General features: G+C 44.3%; 1 protein-coding gene across 1 annotated transcript in view; it reads left to right on the top strand.

Moving 5' to 3' along the window:
- LARGE1 (LARGE xylosyl- and glucuronyltransferase 1) overlaps positions 1-16,831 on the top strand; it is a 404,132-nt gene that overhangs the window by 154,813 nt on the left and 232,488 nt on the right. Inside the window, exon 5 of the mRNA XM_028490584.2 lies at positions 10,690-10,861. Coding sequence (XP_028346385.1) covers positions 10,690-10,861 — 172 coding nt within the window. The remainder of the gene's footprint in view (positions 1-10,689; positions 10,862-16,831) is intronic.

The raw sequence follows: 16,831 nt of genomic DNA, 5'->3' as shown, positions 1-16,831 counted from the left end.
AATACCTAGAGACAAATGACAATGAAAACACGATGATCCAAAACCTATGGGATGCAGCAAAAGCAGTTCTAAGAGGGAAGTTTATAGCTATACAAGCCTACCTCAAGAAACAAGAAAAATCTCAAGTAAACAATCTAATGTTACACCTAAAGGAACTAGAGAAAGAAGAACAAACAAAACCCAAAGTTAGGGCTTCCCTGGTGGCACAGTGGTTGAGAATCTACCTGCTAATGCAGGGGACACGGGTTCGAGCCCTGGTCTGGGACGATCCCACATGCCGTGGAGCAGCTGGGCCCGTGAGCCACAACTACTGAGCCTGCGAGTCTGGAGCCTGTGCTCCACAACAAGAGAGGCCGTGATAGTGAGAGGCCCGTGCACCGTGATAAAGAGTGGCCCCCGCTTGCCACAATTAGAGAAAGCCCTCGCACAGAAACGAAGACCCAACACAGCAAAAATAAATAATTAATAAACTCCTACCCCCAACATCTTCTTAAAAAAAAAAAAACCCAAAGTCATCAGAGAGGAAGACCTGGCCTCTCCCAGGATTCATCAGAACCATTTCTGTTTCCCATTCCGGGAAGCAAAGCAAAGCCATACTCAGGAAATAATGAGAAAGAGCCATGAAGTCAAAGGAAAAAGGAAAACAAATTGATAAATCAATTGTGTTGGCTCCAAAGAAGAAACTAAGAAGCCCAAGGCGATAAACATTATTATTGAAACAGGAAAAATTATTCTGTTTGGACACGCTCTTGACTCTTATCTCTTCATCTGCTCAGACTCCTGATTTCAAAGCCCAGGTTGAGAGTGTGGACGTTGTTTGCGGAAGGGGCGCGGAGGAAGAGAGTTATCATTTATCATCTGAGGAAGAGATTTGACATTCCTTCCTCACTCTTCTAGAAATAAAGGGTAGATTCAGAAAGCAAGAGCACTTCCATAAATTTTGAGAAATGTTATCATCAAAATGAAGCAAGTGGTCCAGAGGAAACTAAATCCATCATCATTGCCCCCGCCCCTCCCCCGGGCAAGTGCTTGCTCATATTGCTCAGAATCTGATGTGATTCAGGGAAGGCAGAGCCAGTCGCCAGTAATTTGTTGGTCCCCCAGTAAAGACGCCACCACTTCTAACTATATGGAAGGCCAGTGCACCCAGAACTCTCGGAACTTTTACATCTTGGTAAGGACATCCCTTCCCTTTCCTCCTCCTCCACACTGCCCCCTCCCCCCCACCAGAGGCAGGGCACAGAGCAGGTACCCACCGACTATTCCCTGAGTAAGCACCAGCATCCACAGCTGGGGTGGCAGGGAAGAGAGGCCCCTGATGCGGGAAGAGCGAGCCACCACCTCGGGCCCCAGCCCCACCACCCCTTATTGGCTCTTCCCACCTTCTAGGGGACGGACTCTGCCTGGTATTTCTTCGAGATCTAAGCGATCACATCAGGGATCCAGGCACAGGTCAGGAGGACAAAGGAGGTAGCAACACTTTATATTTGCACAGCACTTTACAGTCTGCAAAGTACTTTCACATAATTTCCTTTAAGAAGGTTATCATTACAAGCCCTAGATCAGGACGCTGGGGCACAGTGTTCTAGGCTGAATTGTTTCCCCCTACAAATTCATATGTTGTTCTAACCCCCAGTATTTGGAGAGAGGGTCTTTAAAGAGGTAATTAAGGTTAAATGAGGTCATTGGGGAGAGGCCCTAATCCAATATGACCAGTCTTTGTCTGCCTGAGGAGATTAGGACCTGGAAAGGAAAGACACACACAGACGAAAGACACACACAGAGGAAAGACCATGTGAACATTTGGAGAACATGGCCATCTACACAACCAGGAGAGAGGCCTCAGAGGAAACTAACCCTGCTGACACCTCGATCTCAGGCTTCTAGCCTCTAGGGCTGTGAGAAAATAATAATGTCTGTTGTTTAAGCCCCCCAGTCTGTGGTACTTTGTCCTGGCAACCTGAGCAGACTAGTACTCAGAGGACAGTCACACAGCCATGGAGCGGAAGAGGTAGGGTTATCCTCCAATTCACTGAGTCCAGTCATAGTATACCCTCGCCTCCCAGGCAGCATGCACCTCTGCACGAATTAGGAAGAGGCACCCCTTCCTCAAGATACTGCTGACTGCCAGAAAACTGACCTGAGATGAGTGTGACGAGAATGGTGCCCCTGGAGTTGCTCCGTGCATGACATGCACCGCCATACAAGGCAGCCTAGAGTGGAAAACACACTCGGACACCCTCCGTGGCAGAGGGTCGCACAGGCCATTGATCAGGCTGAGGCTCCCCAAGCACCAAACACAATCTACTCTGTGATCAGGACCTAAGATTAAAAAAGCCACTGAGGTCTCACGAAGGACCAAGCAGCCCCTGCATCAGTAGGGCTCAAAGAAGTAAGGCTTCCTTGTGCGAGTGACCTCAGGGGCACTCACAGTACATAATCGCAGAGGGGCTTGCAGGCAGCCCCGGCTTGCTATGGCATGATGATTTTAATATTGTACATACCGTGACATCCACACGTACTTTATTAGGTTTGCTTTTTGCCTAAATAATCGGAGGTTTCAATTTAATGTTGGTTTGGGTCAACTGGCCCAAATGTTATAGATCATATTGTAATTAAAATTGTATCATATTGTTGCTTAAAATTATTTTCCCAAGAGTTGTTTTGGAAATAAGAACAAGCTGGGGACGGGGAGCGGGGGGTGGGGGGGGCGTGGCGGGGGGAGGGTGACAGGGTGTGGTCACAGTTTGCATGGCCATTGTCCTAACATCAGCCTTCTCATGAAACAAAAAAAATCTGTCTGTCTGTAGAGAACAAACGTATGGACACCAAGGGGGGAAAACCGCGGTGGCGTGGTGGTGGTGGTGGTGTGCTGAACTGGCCGATTGGGATTGACATGTATACACTGATGTGTATAAAATGGATGACTAATAAGAACCTGCTGTATAAAAAAATAAGTAAAATTCAAAAAAAAAGAATCAATATGAGGTGGTGGTAATGTAGAAATAGATAAGCAGAACAACAATGAAAGGAAACATAAATGGTATCTTGAACTTCCTTTCAGAATCTTAAAATGCATCTCCAAAAATAGGTATTTTATATCTAAATCCTTAGTTTATGTCATGTTTAATGTCCATTAAAGCTCAAAAATTTAATATCAAAAAAGAAAAAAAAAGAATGAATGCTAAAAAGTAGTTTATGGTAAGAGAAGAAGAGTGTTTTTTTTCTTTGCATTTACTAGAAAAATGATTGTGTCCATTCTTAGCAGGAGCTGAGTGTGTGTGTGTGTGTGTGTGTGACTTTTATCTGGGTCCGCTTTATTCCTGGGTTCATTCTACGTCACATTCTTGCCCCTTGGTTCCTCATGATTTCGTTCTGTACATGCAGGCACATACACACAGTTGAAGATTGAAGATAAATTGGTTATGATATAAACCAATAAAACACCATACCATCTGACTTAGAACTAGAAAAATATCGCCAAAGATACCTGGATGTCTTTGCATTCCATTACCCTACCTCCTCCAGCCCCCATCAAGGTAAACCACTAATGGGAATGCTGTAATAATGCTTTTTGAAATTGTTTTTCTCTCTCCCCAAACTGTACTGTATTCCCTTCCGAGCATTCATCTGGTGTTTGAATGAATTAATGAAGCAGTTCCACCAGTGTATTCCCCTCACAAGGAATAGTTCTCAGTAAGCATTGCTTGTTTACTTGTATTGTTTTTTCAAAACTATTCATGGAGTGCCTCAGTGTGTCAGACACTGTGCTAAGTAGACATACATAAATACATACCACGCACTGTAATAAGAAGAATTGCAGCTTCTAAAAATATTAAGTCCAGGCTACGCAGGAGCTAATGCAATTTTCTCCTCAGTGCATTGAAAAATCTGTTAGTTAAGGAGGCGCCAATATTTCAGGAAATTAAACCACTGTAACAGTCCAGTTCACAAATCAGAACTCCCAGTGCTTTGAAATGCTCTATTTCATAACGTAAAGTACTCAGAGAGGTTCAGACGATCCATAAATGCTCCAGGGACCAATCCCCACAAGCTTCACGGAGCTAAATAGAGGATGCTTCTTGACAGGCATGAGAGAGGAGGGGGTTTTGTTGCCACTGATATGAGGAGGAACATGTTTATAGATTCGTGATCACATTCCTCTTAATTCACTGTGCTGTTGTCATCATTCTCGACTTAATTATGCTGTGGAAGATGGCTGCTCAGTAGATTTCTGAATAATGAGCGTTTCAGGTGAAAGCCAGATAACTCACTTTGGGCTGGGGTTTTATTTTCTAAATAAATGTTCATTGATGCCTAGTAGGATTGCTGTTACCTGTGAAGACCGACTTAGGGCTCTTACAAGGTTTTCATCCAAGACTCCATTGTGGGAAGATGTGAAATGTGTAACTTAGCTCTCCTGTTGGTACTGGTTACTCAGAGTTTCACAGGAGCTGACCTAGAGCTGCTTTTGCCAAAATGGGATTTCTGAGTTTAGAAAGTAAAACAGCCAGGAAACCTTCATGCCATGAAGCATAGGGTCATCTAAAGAACGACGGTCTTCCACCAACACTTTCTTTTGTTAGTCTTTGAGAAAGATCCTCTCTCCCTATACATCCAACCCTGTCAAGTTCAGGTGGGACTCTTAAGTTTAGGGCTATTTTATATCTCGTTTCTGAACAATAAGCTGGTTGGTGATCCAATATAAATGATTCAGCCAACAGGCCTTGAGAAATACAGTACCTACTATATCTCCTAAATTACTGTTTCTTAGGGTGTAGTCCACTGTTATATCTAAAATGGATGACCAACAAGGACCTACTATATAGCAAAGGGAAATCTGCTCAATGTTATGTAACAACCTAAATGGGAAAATGTGTAACTGAACCACTTTGCTGTACACCTGAAACTATCGCAACATTGTTAATCAACTATACTCCTATATAAAATAAAAAGTTTTTTTTAAAAAAAGGAATTCCATGGAGATCTGGTTAGCAATACAGATTTCTGGGCCCTACCCCAGACCTGATGAATCATCACCTCTGGGTATGACCCTGGGAATCTGCATTTTCTGTAGGCCTCCTCCAAGGTTTTGATGCCCATCAAACTGCCTTCTGTTAATCTTTCTCTTCCATGGGTTGCTAGAGTATACTCCAAAAATACAGTTGAGGTTATGTGTCTTTGCTAATGAAAACCTTTTTGTTGCTTCCCACTGATCCTAGGATATTGGCCAGAGTTCTTTATACATATTGTCCATATACTTCGTACAGTATTCTCTAACGTCTCACCCTTTCCTCCTTCCCCACAGCCTTTCCCATCACTTCCAGCTTCAAGCTTTATCTGGACGTATCAGATTGTAGTTATTATATGCACACATCTTTCTCTTCCATGGGTTGCTAGAGTATACTCCAAAAATACAGTTGAGGTTATGTGTCTTTGCTAATGAAAACCTTTTTGTTGCTTCCCACTGATCCTAGGATATTGGCCAGAGTTCTTTATACATATTGTCCATATACTTCGTACAGTATTCTCTAACGTCTCACCCTTTCCTCCTTCCCCACAGCCTTTCCCATCACTTCCAGCTTCAAGCTTTATCTGGACGTATCAGATTGTAGTTATTTTATGCACACACACACACGATTGTCTATTTATATCTCTGTGCCTTCACTGATATTATAATACCTCTCCCATCCTGCTTTTCTCCCAATACTTGAAAAACTCAATTTTCACCTGATTTGTCAAGATCAAATGTAAGGCTCATCTTTTCTAGACATCTCTGATTATTCTCCCTCCCTTCCAACCACCCCATCTTGACTGTCCTTCTTCTAGATCACTGCTGTACATATACCTGGAGGTATCATAGTCCAGTTCTTACCATCGTAATATCACAGATGTGGTAGCCAGTTTCCAAGATAGTCCTCGATAATCCCATCCCCTGGTACTCACACTCTTGTCTAGTCCCTTCCCACGTTGCCCAGGGCTGACCTGTATAATCAGTAAGACGTGGCAGAAATGACACCATGTAACTTCTGAGGCCAAGTCATAAGAGACATCCTAGCTTCTTTCTTGTTCTCTCTTGGATCGCTTATGCTGGGAGAAGCCAGCTGCCATGTTGTAAAGGCGTCCAGACAGCCCTATGGGGGTGGTCCACGTGACGAAGAACTGAGGCTTCCTGCTAACAGCCCACATCACCTCCCAGCAGTGTAGGAGTGAGCCCTCTTGAAGCAGATCCCAAGCACTTAGATGTCTGTAGGCTCAACCGGTGTCCTTACTACAACCTCATGAGGAATCCTGAGCCAGAGCCACCCAGCAGATATGTTCCCAAATTCCTAACACAGAAACTGTGCGAGGTAATAAGTATCGCCGTTTTAAGCTGCTGTGTCTTGAGGTAACTTGTTATGCAGTAAAGGATAATGAATATACACTAGACCATAGACTCCTCAAGCACCAGCCATGTTTTATTCATTGTGGATGCTGGTCCTAGCCCCTCCTCGGTACCTGACCCATATTAAGTGTTCTGTAAATGCTGATTTAAATGTTTCCAACTGAGCTAAACTGGAGCATATTTTTGCTGGCAAGGGCAAATACAAATGCAGATGACTTTATCTAGTAGGTAAGAATCTCATCTTTTCTGTCGCTCTAAATATAATTGGTCACAATATTAACAATTAAAAATAATAGCCAGTACCTATATACAGCATCAGAATTCTCAAAAGCCTATAGAGTATGTTCTGTGAGGATGCCCATTTTACAGACCAGAAAACAAAGGTACATTGAGCTTTAGTTACTTGCCCAAAGTGACCCAGCCAGTGAGTGCCGGAGCCAGGATCCAAACCCAGGCAGTTAGACTCTGGAGTGCGTGCTGTTAACCAATTGAAAAGCTAATACTGAGCGCTTAGGATATAGCGAACACTGAACCAGGCCCCTTAGTTATCTTGCCTCATTTAATGCTTTTGCAAAACTCATGGGATCTGTATTTATGTTCTCTATTTTACGAGTGAGGAGTTTGAGGATTAGAGAGATGAGCCTACCAGTGGCAATCTGGCCATTCGGACTCCCAGGCTTATGCTCAGTTCACGACCCCCTGTGGCCTTGTCCGGAGTCCCCACCCCATCCGAGCTCCTCACCCTCCATTTCTCAACAGTTATGTTCTGAACATACAGGTTGGTTGCCAGGACGACCACTCAGAAACGACATGAAAGGCAAATGACTTTTCAGACATTCTGCGGCTAGGATGGTTTTTCTTTTTTAATTTTAAAAAATGGGTCACGGTGATTTGTAATCCATAGGAAAATGTTAGTAGGGATAAGAAATGTATTTTGAGTAATAAATATTTCCAGGATAATGAGGAAAGCTTCCAGATTACAAATAGAGCAACTCCCTAGGAAGGGAGCAGGATATGCTACTATTATCCCTATTTTTCAGATGAGAAAATTAAGGCCCAGAGAGACTTCAAAGCCAGGAGTATCCAACTCCAAAGTCTTTGTACCTACTTGCCTTGAAAAACTGCTTCTTGACGAACATAGATTTGGCTGGGTTGAGGCAGGGGCTTGGCTATGGCCCTGTGTGACTAACCCAGGAGCGGAGAGCACGTCTGAATAGGCCCGGGGCTGCGGGAAGGGTGAAGAAGAAACAAACACTGGCATCATTTCAGAGTAGAATATCTAGGGCTGGGGGACTGAAATATGAGGTAAGGGGAACGACTCGGTCCTCATCCCCCAAATTTCAGGTACTGAGATAATAATATCTGACCTTTAGACTAGTTGGAAGGGATGTAAATAAGGTAGCACATAGAAAGCTCTTCCCACAATGCCTGGCACCCAGTGAACCCTCAGCAAATGCTAGATAGTATTTTCTGTTGTGATCATTACGGGAGCTTCCCATTGCCTCCTTAAAAACAATGCCTTTAAGAAGAAATGGGCATCATTTCCTGACAAAACCAGCCTCGTTCCCTGCTTTCCCTTGTTTATCAAAGGTCAGAAACCAGCCTCACCCCTGAGATATCACTTTCCTTCACGCCCTGGGTTTTAAGCACGCACCTTTGGGGATGTGCCTTCTGCCAGCCCTTTACCTCCATCCTCGTGTCACTGTTCTGGTCAGATTTCCTGAGTAACTTTTCTTTGGACCACCCAGCATCACATGAACCCTAGAATCACTTGCAGCACTTCACAGAAACTCCCCTTGGGGTCCATTCCCCCAAGGAACTGGCCACTTTGGGAAGGTGAATCTCCCCTTGAGAGCATCCACCACCCCCTACTTTACACAGAAACCCTTAAAACCTGGGATTGCTTTTGTCCCTTTCTGTAAGTGCATTAGGTGGTATTCTTGAGCACAATTGGATTTTTTTGCTAATTAAATGTCAGAACATGCTGCTTAGAATTATTAACAGCCATTGCAAGGATAATAATCTTTCCATTAACGTAAACCCAACTTTCATTCTTATTATTGTTTTAATTACATGAACCCTTTCGCGTGCTGAGTGATGAAGAACACTCTAGGATATTGCTTGGCTAGGCGGTGGTGTTTCTGTAGGATAGTCTGGGGTCAGTCTGCATGATGCCCTCCAGGTTTCTGCACCTTGCCTCTGAGGATGGACTTCTCCCCGTTGACCCCAAGACTTAATGTCCCTGGTTGGACTGAAGTTTATTGTAGGGTGGAAGTGAGATCAGTAGCAGTGTGGATTGCACCAGGGGAGTGCCCTGAAAGGTTATATGGGTGACCACTCCCACCCATTTTTTTTTTCCTCCTAAAACCAAGGATGTGCAGTCCAATTTGGAGATCCACCAGAGGGGGCTTCACGTTTCCCAGTAGATCCCAGTTTGTGATTTACTAATCTTTTATATAGAAATATAGGAAAAACAGATAGGTAATTTATTTTCCCTGTCAAAGCTATCTCTATTCCCTACTTCCCCTTTACGGTCAAAGGTACCATAACTTATCACGCTCCAAAGCCTGAATCATCTGAGCCGGGGTAGTGCTGACACACATTCACTAGGGGAAGGGAAGTGGGCTTTATGGATACTGGATGCTTTGTAATCCTCCCGGCAATACTGTGGTGTGAGTGTCTTAAGCTCCCATTTTGCAGATGAGAAAACTGAGGCTCATGGAGGTTAAATGACTTGCCTGAGGTCACACAGCTTATTGGAAGTGGAACTGGTGTTAAAGCCCAGGCTCTGGGGCTCAACAAGCTGTGCCTCTTCCAGTGTACTGTGCTGACCTGGACCCTAGCAATTACCTGGACCCTATCTTCTCCTAGCTGAGGGAAATGCCAGAGGTAGCATTTGAACCCAGGCCTGGCTAACTCTGCAGTCATGCACGTGATCAGACATTTTTTGAGAAATGACTGTGTTGTTACCATAATACAAATGACATTGTCCCTGCCTCAAGGAGTTCCAGTCCAGAGCAGGAGAGAGACATGGAAATTTAGACACAGCACGATGGCTTGCTGTGCTGGAAGAAGGGAAACAGCTTGCTTTGGGAACTCTCGCCCAGCCTGGGGCAGCGGGGAGGGGCGGCTGGAGGGTGGTACCTTCTAAGTTGGAACTCGGAGGAAGAGCCGGATTTGGACAGAGGCAGAGCGTGTTCCATGCTACTTCTAAGAGAAGGAGCCATTTATGACAAATGCCTCTGCTTCTCACCACACGTTCTTTCCCCCTATAGATTCCTTAGTTTTCTTTCTGGGATTTTCTTTCTGAATACAAACTCATTCAAATGCTTCCTTTACCTCTGATTGAACACTCTAACTTAATTGATTATGTATTAAGTTGGGGACTTGGGGCGACATTCAGGCCTTGGCTCGTGTTGAGATTAATTTATTCCTGTAGTCCTACTGTTCTGTAATGCATCTGAGTGCCTTGCGTGTGTGTAAAAAATAAAGTCAGAAGTTGGAGCCATCTAATTAGACGGCCTAACCCAACGTGCCTGGTGTTCAGTCTCCACCAAGCTCTCCTGCTTTGATGGAAACCAAAATAGATGAATAAGTTAATCAAAGGTCTGATTAAATAGCATGGCTCTGCAGCATGGGCTGATGATTGTTCAGGCAAATTCTCAGGGGAGAGAGGAAAGTGAGCTGAGTTCCCAAGGCCAAGGCTTACATGAAAAAGAGTTATATAAAACCCACTGGAGGGAATTACTCAAAAGTCCTCAGACCTCAGATCTTGAGGTGATGGCCAGCTCCATTACAGCTTTAACAAAATAGATAAGCGTAACAATACCATTGAATAGTCATTTTTAATGACACAGAAATGGAATATGACTGAAAGAAATATGTCTACCCAGGAACAATTAGATACTGGTTGCAAAAATATATATATAGTATGATTCAGTTTTTGAAACCTTTATTTCTTGTTTTGTGCATATTCTTATTTCCTCCAATGAGCCTATATAATTTCTATAATAACAAAAATCTTATTTTTGAAAATCTGAGCATAGTGTTTGCATGTGATGGTTATTTCATAAACATTACTTTCCTTCTCCCTTGATTCGGATACATTTTCTTCCAAAAGAACTTCATATGCCATGAAGTTACATGAACAGATCTTTAAGAAAATATTCACTCATTTACTCAACAAATTTTTATTCGATGCTTTTTATATACCAGGCACTATTTATAATGGTTATGCAAAAAAATTAATGCAGTGATTTTTTTTTTTCCTTTCTCCTGCTCCCTCTCTTCACTGCCCTGTCTAGTCTGAAGTTTCCTGGATCCCCAACAAACATTACTCTGGGATTTACGGTCTGATGAAGCTTGTCCTCACCAAGACTCTTCCTGCCAACCTGGAGAGGGTCATCGTCCTTGACACAGACATCACCTTTGCCACCGATATTGCAGAGCTCTGGGCTGTGTTCCACAAGTTCAAAGGTAATGGTAGCTCATTTTTTTTCTGGTAGCTTTGAAGGTGTCAGCATGTCAAGAATAGTGATTTTTTTTTTTTTCCCAATGTTAGGTCAACTCTTAATGAGGTCATTCTAATGAAACAGACAAGGAATTATAAATAGAGTTGAGCATCAGTTTTAGTACTGCCATTTGAAACATGTTAAACTGGAATTTTTTTTTTTTTTTTTTTTATACAGCCATTTAAACTTAGGCTTACTTATTTTTTATTAATAACATGGGAAAAATTTTTTAAGTTAAATGGGAAAGAAAGGCAAGATATTACAGTCCATAGTATGGAATAAAAAAAAATTTTTTTAATTTCTACTTTTTTCTACTTTTCAATTTTTTTTTTTTTAACATCTTTATTGGAGTATAACTGTTTTACAATAGTGTGTTATAAACTGGAATTTGCTTGTGTCTTTTTTAATAATTGAAGAGGTAAGATCTGTGTGCATAGGAAGAACCCAATTGAGGGTTGCTGAATTTCTTGGTAAGAGACAAGGATCAAATGTGTGTATTTTGTATGCAAATAATTGAGTTGACTTCCTGGCGTGGAGACATGCATTTATCGGTTTTCTCTTTTTATCAAATGATACTTTGATTGCCGAGAAAGCCTGTGAGGTGGTGGTGATGGGTATTGATAATAGAGTGTTTGCAAATGTCCTTATGGCTTCCATTAATGTTGTGGTTTATCATTTTAAAGAAGTATATAAGTTTGGCTTTTTAAGACGTTCCTTCTAATCTAGTTAGTTTCTGTAGCTCTTGTCACTGCCCCAGGGTATGTGCGAGTATAAGGTGGGAAATTGTGAGCCCGATGGGTGTACATAACTCTGGTGTGGATGCATGAAAGACGTGGCAAGTTAGCACAAACCTTGGACTGTTATTTAATACCCCTCTTCCAGGGGTCTTCCTTAAAGCTGCATAATTTTTTAATTTTATATTCTCAGTATTAGACAAATACAATGAGAGATAAATGTGGCAGTGAGATTTTTTTTCTTCTGGCTTCTGCACTCTGGCTTCTGTGTTTAAAATCCCTCCTGCCTCTTTTCTATAACTCCTTATCCTATGAAGGTGAAATACTGCTTGGTGATTTTAAATCACAGCATTTTCACGAATCAGAGGATATTCCAGTTGGTTTCTGTTTTCGTTCACAGACAGAAGAGTAAATTCCTCACCCACTCCAGTCTCTGCCTGCTTCCTTCTGGGGGGCCTCCCAGCTCTGGGGTAATTGAAAAAAGTCCTCAGCACACCATGGGGGGAAACACTCTGACCCTTGGACTCTTTTCCTTGCCCGGATCAAAACTTTCCTTACTCGTGTCAATAATGACACTAGTAAAGACATCATTTAGCAAAGCTGTTGAAATGGAGTGTGTCTCAGCTTTCTGATCTCTTCTTCGTAGAATGTTTGGATCTGTCTTTTTATTTCACAAATAAAGGAACAGAAGCTTGGTAGGATGCAAGGTTCTACCCGGAGCTGAGGCCAGAATGCCTGTGTGTGTTGGCTTCCCTGTGCATCTCTTTTCAAGTCCCCCTGTCAGGTCTGCTTGTTTTTTCTGATTCCATTGAACTCACTGGGGACAGTTTTTCTATAGTTATGTGGTTGAGTTGGCAGAGAAGTTCTTTTGGGTTTTTCCATAAGATGTTATGGAAAAACCCAAATGAACTTTTTGGCCAACCCAATATTTTATTCCTATTTTCATGCTGATGTTCAGTACTCAGTGATGTATTTATTCAACAGGCACTTATTGCACCCCCACTGGGTGTCACTGGCTATAAGGAGCGGGCTCTGACTATAAGATGAGCAGCGAAGGGGAGTGAGAGTTATCACCTCTCCCGAAGGGGCTAAAGCTGGGTCAGTATCACAGCAGAGGTGATGATCGTGTCTGTCTTGCCGGATAAGAGTCGTGGTTGTGTGCGGTGGATGCCTACATCCCCCTTTGGAATAAAGGGCTTATTCCTCCAGCTGCTGGGAACATTGCCTGCAGATGGGCTCAGCTCTCAGCCCCCTTTCGGGATGATCTTAGGCGAAGAGAGTCACCTTGCCTGGGGCCATGCCCCCTTCCTGGGGCGCCCCACATCATGGACTGACTGACGCATGTGGAATCTTGCAGGATCCACTGTAGCCTTCCCTGGAGTCTGCCTGGCAGCTCCATTTCCCCCTCTGCCCAGTCCGGCTGGTGTTCCTTCCCTTTCATAGGTACCGTTCCAAGAGCTCTCCCTAAGTTAACCTCCTGCGCGCTCACTTGCATCCTGGAGTCTGCTTCCCAGGAAACTCAGTCGGAAATATTCATTCGGAACTGCAAGTCTCCCCTGGATAAGTGTAACTCAACAAAATCCCTGGAACAGTTGGCCACTAATTGTAGCCTTGTAACTAGGAAATCACATTTATTCTCTTCCAGCCAGGACCTGCCACAGTGCTGGTGGGGTTCTGTCGCCAGTCGTAACAACGGTAATAATGCTGCTGTTAAATCGTACCCGTCCCGTATCATCTGTGGGCGGGGAGGCTCCCAAGGCTCTTGTTGCTCCCAGAGCTGGCCCAGGGATTTGGATTTGGGGGGCTCTGAGACTCAAGGCAGTTTCTGGGGCAGAGCAGAATATATGGGTCAAGGTCAGAGCAGGGGAAATGTGAATCCGTGGCGTTGATTTAATAGGCTTCGTTTATTTGTTCATTCTCTCACTGGTTCATTTCTGGCATTAGTTAGGCCTCCACTGGAATATATGAGATGCTGTTGTTAGAACAGGACACCTGCCTTCAAGGAGCTCACATACAAGGCGTACTGTATTCCGTTTTTATCTATCACCGTCAAAGGAGTATAAAACATCTGAGGTTTTCCGATGCCCACCCTAACTTTTCTGGGAAAATATGGAAGTGAAAAGAAAATAAGTAAGCTCTTACCTTTTTCATATGGTACTCTTTTGTACAGGGTTTGTTGTGTGTGTGTGTGTGTGTGTGTGTGTGTGTGTGTGTCTGTGTGGTTCTTTCTTTCTAAACTGGAATGATTAGAAGCCAGGTCATGGTACAGGAAGAAAGTCCCTTAGGACAGACCCATAAATATAGAATGCTCTGATCCAAGAGGGAGAGTTCCCCTCTCATAAAGGCAGTCGCAATTGACATCTTCACTGTAAACATCTTGAGTGATGTTGATGCAATTTGGCCTTGTTGGTTTTTCTCGGGTTTGAAACAGCTAGTTACCTGGGGCTGCAGTGGCTCTTGTGTTCAGTCCCATATAGGCTTGACTCCTTAAGGGTGCTGTGAAATCGCCCTTGCCTAAAGTCGTTACGTGGAGAACCTAGTAAGAAGCTTTTCAGTGAGGACTTAGACCATCCTCAGCCTCTGCCGTGGGCAGCTGTGTGTACCTCTTGGGGATGTGCACGTGCTCCCTGAGCCCTGGCTTCACCTAAGTTGCAGGTGCTCCCCCCTCAGCATCTGCACCCTTGTCAAGCCTGCTCCAGCTGCTGGAGGATTTTCAGAGCCTCTGATTCTTGATAGGAAGAATCAGACATGCCAGTGATGGCCAGAATTAGGAGTCAACGTTTACTGAGCTCCTACTAGCTGCCAAATAGTTTGCTGTCTGTTGGGTGTGTTGCAAGAAGAAATCAAGTTCAGTCCCTATTCATTTGAGTGTATATGTGAATAGGGGGAGAGAGACGATAAACAAAAAAAATAAAATATATAGTGTACTAGGTGGTGAATAGTGCTTAGGTGGAAATTAGAGAAAGGAGATAAGGGATGCCTCTGTGTGTGTGTGTGTGTGTGTGTGTGTGTGCGCGCGTGCGTGTGCGTGTGTTATTTTAATATTCAAATAGGGTCATAATGGAAGGTCTTACATGAACAGTGACATTTAAGCAAAAATCTGAAGAAGTTGAAATGACAGGCGTGCCGGCTGTCTAGAGGAAGGGTCGGAATAGTGTCCTAGCCAGAAGGAACAGCAAGCGTGAAGTTTCAGGAGTGACGTGGCCTGACTTATTTGAGGACTCGGATGGAGTTCAGAACAGAGTAGAGTGAGCCCAGGAGGGGGCGGGGCCTGGTGAGGTCAGATCTTGGGGACCTTTGTAGAGCAGTGGGAGGATTTTGTCTTTCCCTTCAGAGACATGGGAAGCTGACCTCTGGCTCTGAGCAGAGGAGTGGTGTGATCTGATTTCCATTTTTAATGGATCATCCTGGCCACGGAAACTATTTCTGAGATGGTTGCAACCGTCCAGGTGAGCCATGTTGTGGACTCAGACCTGGATGCGGCAGTAGGGGTGAAAGACGTCATCGTATTAGGTACCTTTTGAAGGTCAGATAGTCAGGATATCCTGTTGATTGGATATGGGGAGCAGAGACATAGGAGTGGAGGATGCCCCAAGGTAGCTGGAAGGGTGAGGTGGCATCTGTGAGATGGAAAAGGCTGCAAGAAGAACAGGTTATGGGGAATGATCAGGAGTTTGGTTTGGGGCATTTTTAAATTTGAAATACCTAACTGGGCATCCACGTGGGGATGGGAAGGAGGCAGGCGGATAAAATGAGTATTTGTAAAGCAAAGGGAAAGTAACTACTGTTTCCTAGGTACTTCTTCTGTTCCAGGCACTGAGCTAGAAGCTTTGCACATTTGAAAATCAAAATAAACTCGGTCCAAGAGAGGTGAAATAACTTCCCATGATCAAAGCGCTATTGCACAGCATGGCTGAGCCCAAACTGTTTGGCTCTGGAGTCTGTGCTCTCTCTGCTACCTGCTGCGTCCCCTCCGGGCTTCCTGATGGCATGGAGGAGGGCATGCCCATCACCTGGGAGGCAGGGTCTGCATCTTAGTTAAGGTGTGGCTGCCGATCATGAGTCAGCTTGACCCCTGGGTGCCATAGTTTTCCATAAAAACTTGGAAATAATATCTGATTCTAGCAATCTGGGGAAGCTGTTGTAAAGGCATAAATAATAAATGTGCGGCCTTAATTTGAAGCTTTTGGAAGAAAGCTGTGCTGAATAGTCAGGATAGTATTTGTATTCATAAGGACAAACTCCTTCCCTTTAAGAAGACCCTATTGCCATAGTGTCAAGTTCTGGCCTCAAAACAGGTATGGTGAGTGGAGCAGTGCCTTGCCCCAGAGGCCATCCAAGAGGCCAAAGGCTTACTTGCAGCAAAGTGGGCTTCTGGAGCTGAACCTGGGGCCCCAATCTGACATCTGCCAGGGCATTTTCCTGGCTTGTTCAGCACTTCAGGTCAGTGAGTGCAAAAATGTGGAAGTGCACGCTTGGCTTCCCGAGGCACCCTTTTCCGCTTTGTGAGTAGATCCTGGGTACAGAATGTCACCATCCTTTGCCTGATTTCATCAAACAAGCCTTCTGACAGGTTTCCTATCCTGTAGCTTTCTCCTGGCTTCAGTCCATCTTCTCCAGGATGACCCAGCCGTGTGGCTGACAGGGTCTTGGTGCTCCGGCCAGGTGTCAGGCCTGAGCCACTGAGGTGGGAGAGCCGAGTTCAGGACATTGGTCCACCAGAGACCTCCCAGCCCCTTGTAATATCAGTCGGCGAGAGCTCTCCCAGAGCTCCCATCTCAATGCTAAGACCCAGCTCCACTCAATGACCAGCAAGCTCCACTGCTCAACACCCCATGCCAAACAGCTATCAAGACAGGAACACAACCCCACCCATTAGCAGAGAGGCTGCCTAAAATCATAAGTTCACAGACACCCCAAAACACACCACCAGACATGGTCCTGTCCACCAGAAAGACAAGATCCAGCCTCATCCACCAGAACACAGGCAGCGGTCCCCTCCACCAGGAAGCCTAGCCAACCCACTGAACCATCCTTACCCACTGAGGGCAGACACCAAAAACAACGGGAACTACCAACCTGCAGCCTGCAATAAGGAGACCCCAAACAAAGTAATTGAGCAAAATGAGAAGACAGAGAAATATGCATCAGTTGAAGGAGCAAAGTAAAAACCCACCAGACCAAACAAATGCAGAGGAAAT

Source organism: Physeter macrocephalus, chromosome 6 (assembly GCF_002837175.3).
Source record: "Physeter macrocephalus isolate SW-GA chromosome 6, ASM283717v5, whole genome shotgun sequence".
NCBI lineage: Eukaryota > Metazoa > Chordata > Mammalia > Artiodactyla > Physeteridae > Physeter > Physeter macrocephalus.
Note: the sequence above shows the minus strand (reverse complement) of the source record. Positions and strands in the feature narration are given on the sequence as shown.